General features: G+C 36.1%; 1 protein-coding gene across 5 annotated transcripts; it reads right to left on the bottom strand.

Moving 5' to 3' along the window:
- Window positions 1-887: 887 nt before the first annotated feature.
- Window positions 888-7,523, bottom strand: LOC127811037 (uncharacterized). 5 transcript variants are annotated; one of them, XR_008025621.1, is made up of 5 exons: window positions 7,237-7,523; window positions 6,144-6,311; window positions 5,920-6,045; window positions 3,826-4,038; window positions 888-1,354 (listed from the first exon to the last, which is right to left on the bottom strand). XR_008025621.1 is itself a non-coding variant. In XM_052350719.1 (3 exons), exons 1-3 carry the CDS (start codon window positions 7,392-7,394, stop codon window positions 1,108-1,110), a joined length of 531 nt encoding a protein of 176 aa, XP_052206679.1. In that variant the 5' UTR covers window positions 7,395-7,523; the 3' UTR covers window positions 888-1,107. The 5 variants fall into 5 exon arrangements, 3 of the variants coding, with proteins under 3 accessions (XP_052206679.1, XP_052206680.1, XP_052206681.1); XR_008025622.1 differs by lacking the exons at window positions 888-1,354; window positions 3,826-4,038 and adding an exon at window positions 4,096-4,135; XM_052350719.1 differs by lacking the exons at window positions 3,826-4,038; window positions 6,144-6,311.
- Window positions 7,524-7,989: the final 466 nt, after the last annotated feature.

Below are 7,989 nucleotides of genomic sequence, written 5' to 3'. Positions count from 1 at the left end.
TGTATTTGATTGTTCAGGTATTTCAACACTAATTTCAAAAATATGTTATTTCAATGTTACAGGGAATTGTCTATTATTTTTTTTTTCCTATATGCAGGTAACGCAATACAGTATGTTAATCAATACTTGTAGGGACAATCGGAAGTGTGAGTTTTATAAATCTCACTGTTAAACAAAGTGCAAAGTGAAAGATCTAACATTTTAGACACCTTGGAGATTTTATTATTGTATTATTATTGATTTTTGGAAGTTGTGTACTCAGCAATCAGATTGATTTTCACTAAGAATTTAGTTTTTTAAAACATATTTACTAGACTTTCCAGATTGGTTCAAATTTATTTTAACAATATTTAACTTGCTTGTGCAAAACATTTATTTATGCAAATGATGGTCGGAGCATTTAGGTGTGTGTGGATGTCCATTTTATCTCATTGCATTTTGGAATTGAATTTTGTTCTATTGTCAAGAAATTTCTATCTTTTTTATATGACGGTTGCTCTACTCTAATGCCAAAAATAGGTATTGAGGGAAAACTTCCAAGACATTGAATTGAATAGAGAAAGGAACAAATGCCTCTTAATATCATACGATGGCATAAAGTATTTGCAACTATTTGTGCTTTAATATTTGACTATGATAATTGTCTCTTATTTCTTTTTCTGGGTTATGATTCAAAAAACATTTTAGCTCATTTTGCACTTAACTAATGAAAATAACAGATAATAGATAAAGCACTTGACCAATCAAGCCAGGCTACATGGGAGAAAAAGTTCATACTCGCACAAATCCAGCCATCCTAAACAAACAGTCCCAATAGTTCTAAGAAATTCTCATATGAGAAATAATATAATCAAAAGGAACAAGCAGCAAATGAAGAAAAACAAAGCAAGTCCAATAATTACAATATCTCAATAATAGCTTAAACATCACGAAATCAAGAAAATACAATAATACCTCGACATTTAAAAATTCATAGATTTTGTACAAATACATATGCAACAGCAGCAATACCTAAGTTGCTGTGAAGCAACCTTACTGCTACAAGAGGATCCACCATTAGCTTTCAAACAATACTATCTTACATAACCATCAAAGAAATCACAAGGTCTAAATAATTCTGTCCTCTAGCATCCTTATCGTATTATATTTTGAAATCCCAGGTTGTGAAGCAATGACAGAAGTTGTCACATGTTTTCTTGAATGCTGGCACCCTCTATGCATGTGCCTCTCACAATATTTCCGATTGGAAACAACATCCCTGCTGCATCGCCACTTCTTTCCATTAGTTCTTCTACACCTTCTTGGTTCTGGATCCATCTCACCCTTACAATGAAAGGCTTGAAGATTGAATCCTCTAATTGAAACCAATCAGGGAAAGAAAAAGAAAGAAAGAAAATTTAGGCCAACATTCCCCTTTGAAATTTCTATAGCCAAGTGATAGTTTTGTTGGAGGAGAGTGAGTTGACACAATATAGCCAAGGGTATCAAGGCACAATTCAATGCTAGATTCAGATAATGATGAAACTCAAACCATTGAAGAAGACAAATCTTCTAGATTTCATCAAATAATTCTGTATGGACAAGTAAAATACTCATGATTAAGTTGAACAAACATAAACTCATCTAAAAGGGTCTTCCTATATAAGCCAAGCAATCCAATTAGCATGAAAGCAATTCAAATGTTAAGATTGATAAGCTGAAACAAAAAATGTTCTCAAATAAATCTAGAAACCATAGGAAATTACCTAGAACAACAAAATGTCATCTCAAACAAGATTATGAAAATAAGCCATCTTAAAAACTATAACCTGAACCAGACTTATGAAATATCCAGAAACTAAGAAACACTAACATATTTAATTCACTTGACCGATCTCAAATACTAAAAATAAATTAGTAGATACTTAGTTGTAACGAGTTTCAAGTCTAGTAAACAAGCACCTGTACAAACTAAGATCACAACTTATTAAATGAAATATCTGGAACAGTCAAAAAGCAATAAGTTTAATTCCAATTCATCTACAGTTTCTTAAGCAAATAATGCCATATCTCCAAATGACCTAGTAAATTGTACAAATGAGCGAATACAGTGTCCACAACATAAAATCCATCTCAAATTTCAAGATGGAAACCAAAACCCAACTAAAAAGAAATTAACTTTCAAGTGTGAACCCCTAAAACAAACAGCATTTCAAGCACAAGCAAGCAACATAATTAGTAAAATAACAAATTCCAACGTACAACAGGGGACCTTCGCCAATGGCTATAGATTGTGCTATCTAGAGACACCCATCTCCATAACCTAAAATCTATCCCAATTTCAAGTTAAACCACAACCCATCTAAAAAAAAAAATGCTCAAATTTCAACTCTATACTTCTAAAACAAACATAACTCAAAACACAAGTAATTAACATAACCATTTACAACTTGGGTAACATAAAACCATCTCAACACCGCCTCTCCCCGAGAGCTAAAATTTCAAGTCTACACCTCTAAAACAAGCACAAACAAAGCATAATCACTTGGGGGGGGGGGGGGGGGGGGGGGGCAGTGAAGGGGACAACCTATGGGCGGAGGTGGTTGGTCGGTGGGGGCGATGGCAGACGGTGAGAATGGCGGGGGGCCGGTAGGTGAGGGCAACCGTTTTGGGCGACAACGGCGGGTAGGGACGAGGCGGTTGCTTGTGAAGGAGGGAGGGGTCCTGGCAGGTGGGGCTGAACGATGCGAACTATTGCGGGGGTCGATGGCGGTCCAAGAGACGGTGTGGCGGCGGGCGATGACGGGTGGGGCCGGACGGTGTGAGCGGCAGAGGGAAGGCGACGACGGATGGTGCTCATGGTCGAGGGAGGGGGGTGATAGCAGAAAGTGCCCGCTGCGGTGGGGGGCGATGGAGGAAAATGTCACGGCGGTGGGGGGTGCGACGGCGATGCTCGCGGTAGTGGCCGGGCAAGTAGGGGCGGTGGTGCTCGCGGCAGTGGCTGGTTCTCTTTACCGGTGTGGGTTTGAAGGATAGTGTGTGGGTTTGAGGGAGAGAGAGTGAGAGAGAGAGAGAGAGTGAAAATGGGCTAGAGAGAGAAAATGGGCGGGTATACAAAAGTTTAAAAAATAAATTAAAAATAAAATAAATAGTTTCAATAAGGGTTTCTATAAACCCTTATGTACAAGTAGCTTAATCCTTAAATTATCGTAGTTAAAAAAGTTAGTAAAGCTCTTTCATAAATTTGAATGGTTTTCCTGTTAAGAAATGAAAGCTCATATATTCACATAAGAGTTTGTGGGATTTGTGATAATCATAATATTTTAATATTAACTTAGATTTAGCTCATCCTCATCCGCTATATAATTTTTGAATAGGATTTTAAAGTAATTTGTTTGTGCTTTTATTATTCTAGGAATACTCCACCAGAGATGTCTCCGGGAGATTGTTAGGTGTCCTGGACCTTTCTTTCATCAAAAGTCTGCCGCAAGGATTTCTTAGAGACTTACGTTCGATCTTTAATTTTTGAACTTATCTTTTATGACCCTTATGATTGAGTCAATACATACTCATTGGATAGATCCATTTAACTAGGTCTTTGTCCATATGCACATAAAAAATAATTATAGCATAAATAATAAAATATTAATAAATAAATAATAATATCAATATTAGAAAATGAGTTAAGTTATTGCATGTGAAGCACGAAAACAGCTTAGAGATGTTGTTTCAGTATTCTGAATCGTTTCTCATTTCGGAAACTGAAAAAACAGCCCAAAACCTTTTTCGGGCCATTTATGTAATTTTTAAAAACTTTTGGACCGGTTCAAAATTTAAAAAACTTACTTCAAATGCATTTCCAAGCCCAAAAATGCATTTCAGCGAGTGTTGCCCAACTGGATCCTTCTCCCTTTTTCTTTCTTTTCTTCTTCTTCTTCTTCTAGCCATTTCTTCTCCTTCGATCGCCAATGTCGCGCCATCGTCTGCTTCTAGTCCTTCAATTGCACTCGCCCGCCAGTCCTTCTCAGCCTTCCATCGTTTGCTCTAGTGCTCCGTCGTCTGCTCAGTGTTTTATAGACTATAAGTATCCCCCTCCCCTCTCTCTTTTGATATATATATATACTAGGGATAACTCGTGTTTGAAGACACGGTGCAACTAAAAAAAATCAAACATTGAATTTGAACGCAAAATAATTAAGCACTAAACTCGTCTTATATCACTTGTGTGAAAACAATGTATATAATTTTTAAACACGAAATAATCAAACAAAGAATATAAACATGTATTAAGCTGAAAATTATTTGATCATTTTTAATGTCATGACTTTAGTGAAATAAAAATTGTCAAAATGTGAATACTCTATCCAAAATTTGACAAGGTATCCTCTAAAAATATGATGCAACAAATATATCAACATGTTTACAAAACTTATATATTTCATAATCATAATCAAATCATGTCATATGCACACTGAAATCTAATAATGTACTAATTACCACAACACCATTTTCAATCACAGACTCCTTTAATTACAAACAAAATGACATAAACTATTTATAATTTAATCGCTATCTCAATGAATGAACAAAAACCAAGCAAGAGGTATTGAATTACATTTTGGGTCACTAAAAAATTTGCTTAATTCAAAACCCATGTAATGAGAGAGTATCATTTGAAAATGTAAATTGACATCAATGTAAGAAATTTTTAATTTTTCGACAGAATATCCTTTGAAAATATGATACCACAAATATATCAACCTATCTACAAAACTTATATATTTTATAAACATAACAAAACCACGTCATATGCATGTTGATTACCACAAAACATCATAATATTAACCATCGTCATGCTTAAACATGACTATTTACCAATTGCTTTAGGCATCAAAACAATAATAACCATTGTTATGCCTATTTCGAACTATTTACCATTGCAAAATAAACTCATAATTGTGCCTAAACATAAATAAGATTAAAGAATTATCACAAAACGTAATTATATTAGTACATCTGCAAAATGGGTCATTCTTTAATTTAGTTTATCAAAATAGGTCATTTATCTACACGTTATTGTAAATACTCTCTCTCTATCACAACTTTGAATGTCATTGTATCAATCCAAATCCGCATCTTCCAACGGGGAGAATGTACAACAATCTAGCATTTACAAAAATAGTTAAATTTAGTCATGTCATTGATTTAAGTTTAATCTAGTATCTCATTGATTTCCTTTCCAGACTGAGGCTGAAACATTTTTAAACTAACAAAACAATCTTAACATATACTAAAAAAAAATTGAATATTAAATTTGAACATGTGCCTAAAGGAACGGAGCAACTAAAAAAAATTGAACATTAGTGTTTTCGTCAACACATGTCACTTTCCTTTCATTTCATATAAAAAGTTATCAAAGACCAAGGTGAATTGAAAAGGCATTTAGAAACAGGGGAACGGTATGTCTTCCTCTTGTCATGTGAGGAAACTATTATGAGCAAAGCGTAATACTGTATGAAATATGTAATTAAATCCCTTAAAAACCCTATAAATTCGCCAAAAATCATCTACTTCAAAAGGGAAACTTAAATGAGGAAAACCTTTGCATTTTACATTATTTGTGATGCAAATTCATTAGTACTCGAGAACCACTTCAACTGACAAAACAATATTCATGTAATTATATAATTGCAGTTGTTAAACTGTGTTGGTTATTTCTTCTTCGTAAAGGAATGCCAACTTGGAGTGATTACGGACTTTGAAACTAACTTAACCATAAATAAAAAGGCAAGGGTTTTTCTTTCCTTTTTAACCAAAGCAATATGGTCATGTCATTACCAGGTGATCAACATATACTTTCCTTATTTTTTCCTAATCAGATGTTCACTATCAATAAACAATATGACTACCGTTATTGAGATGCAAGATTAATGGCCTCACCTGCTACCATCCATGTCAAAATACTGAAATGCTTTATATAAATGGTCATCTCTTTCTAGTTTGTTTGTGCATAGTTGCAGTGATAAATTCAATGTAGTCAATTGTTCCATTTCCATCCACACCAGCCTGCATCATATGATAATGTAGTTACTTTAAAAATGATATTACGATGCAAAAAACAAATAAGACCAAGGGATCTAGTTCTAGTCGATTTTGCAACTTACAACATCCATGAGTTGCTTGACCTCAACCTCAAACAACTTTGACCCAAGCTGAGCCAATCCTGACTTCAGTTCCTCATAGGTAATAGTGCCACTATTGTTTGTGTCCATGTTAGTGAACATTGCTTTAAGACATTTGATTTCTTCTTCAGAGAGATTTTTAGCAATGACCTAATAGGTAATCCACCAAGCCAGTCAGTCCATTAAATATAGAATCTTCATCAAGAACATAAAAATGAAAATTCTTGGCAAATTAAGTGGTTACACCCTCTTTGGGTGAGCCTCCAGTCCACGTCTCAATTTACCCTCAATTTATACACGACAATTTACCCTCAATTTACCCTGATAATAATTTCAACACAGCAAGCATCGGATAGTAGCATGAAGTCACAGATCAGACCCTCAATTTATACATAAATCCAACCATATCATTCGTGACAACTTATTGTTTTTTGAACATGCTGATTTCTTTCTTAGGATGGCAAATTAATATTTCTCATATCTAAAGGGTTTCATGCCCACTCCAGAGCTTCATCAATTCTCCCAGCATCACAAAACCCACGAATAAGATTGTTATAAGAAACCCCATTTCTTCGACAGCCCTTTTGCAGCATAACTTTGAACACCCCAAAAGCCTTATCTACATCCTTTCTCCTACAATGACCTAATATCAGTGATGTATACGAATGTCCATCCAAACTCAACCCACCTTGAAAGATTTTACTTAAAGACAACCCAGCCTAGGCCATATTCCCCAGTTTACAGTAGGCATTGATCATTTAACATCTCTGCATAGATCTCGATAATGACATCAAAAGTATATTATAACATTTAACAGTGAGCTTAAATTTAAATTCACCATCACCGTTGTTGCTACTATTCATATTTCTCAACACATCCCAGACGAATTGGACATCAAAGGGCAGTTCACACGATTTTACCATTGAAATACGAATCTTTTCAGCGACACCCAGGAACCGACATCGGACCAGAATGCCGAGTTAGAAAGTTGGAAGGTAGGCCTTTGGGTTAGAAAGTTGAAGAAAGCAAGAGTTGGGTGTTTGCGCACAGGGGGAAGAAGGGTGGGGGGGAATACCTGGCTATAGCGGTGGCAGTGGCGGTAGCTGGCTGTAGCGGTGGCGGTGGCTCTGGCTGCGGCTGGCCATCGTACCTCCCGGGCCACCACCGCAGCCTCCTTCTTTGCCCAGCATCGCTGCAAAAATGGTCACTGATGCAGCCACCTCTCGCCTTCATTTCAGCCGCAAACGGCCACCATCGCTACTCCCTCCGCCGCCGGAACAGCAAGATCTGGGACGACCGCCACCGGCCTTCGCAGTGTTCGCACAATCAGCCGGCCTCCATCTCCCCTTCTCTCGGCCAAGCTTTCTCTCTTCCTCTTTCTCTCTTTCAATCAAAAAACAAAAGTGGTGGCTGTGAATAGCAAAAGTGGGGAGACATGGGCGGGAACTCAAACTCATCTCAGCCACTGATTTACCTTTAAAACTCATCTCAACCATTCAAAAAATGTCTCCCTCACATTTGTGTTGAGACAATTCAAAAACAGTGCTCCCTTATTATATAGAATATATATAAGTTACCAGTATATAAAAGTTAACAGTTATATATATGCAAAAATATATATGTTAACAGTTAACGGTGCATATTTATGTATATACGCGATAATATATATATATATATACTGTCTATGGTTACTGTCTACATTCATTAGTACCAATGGAGAAGGTATGCATAGAGAATTTAATTCTGAGTATCTGGAACTCCTGGAAGACACCAGTGCCCACAATCTGCAAAGCTTGCAGGATTTGACAATTGCTCTTCAGTTAGGGCC

The sequence above is a fragment of the Diospyros lotus genome, chromosome 10, assembly GCF_014633365.1.
Source record: "Diospyros lotus cultivar Yz01 chromosome 10, ASM1463336v1, whole genome shotgun sequence".
NCBI classification, from domain to species: Eukaryota; Viridiplantae; Streptophyta; class Magnoliopsida; order Ericales; family Ebenaceae; genus Diospyros; species Diospyros lotus.
This window is presented reverse-complemented; position numbering and strand designations above follow the sequence as displayed.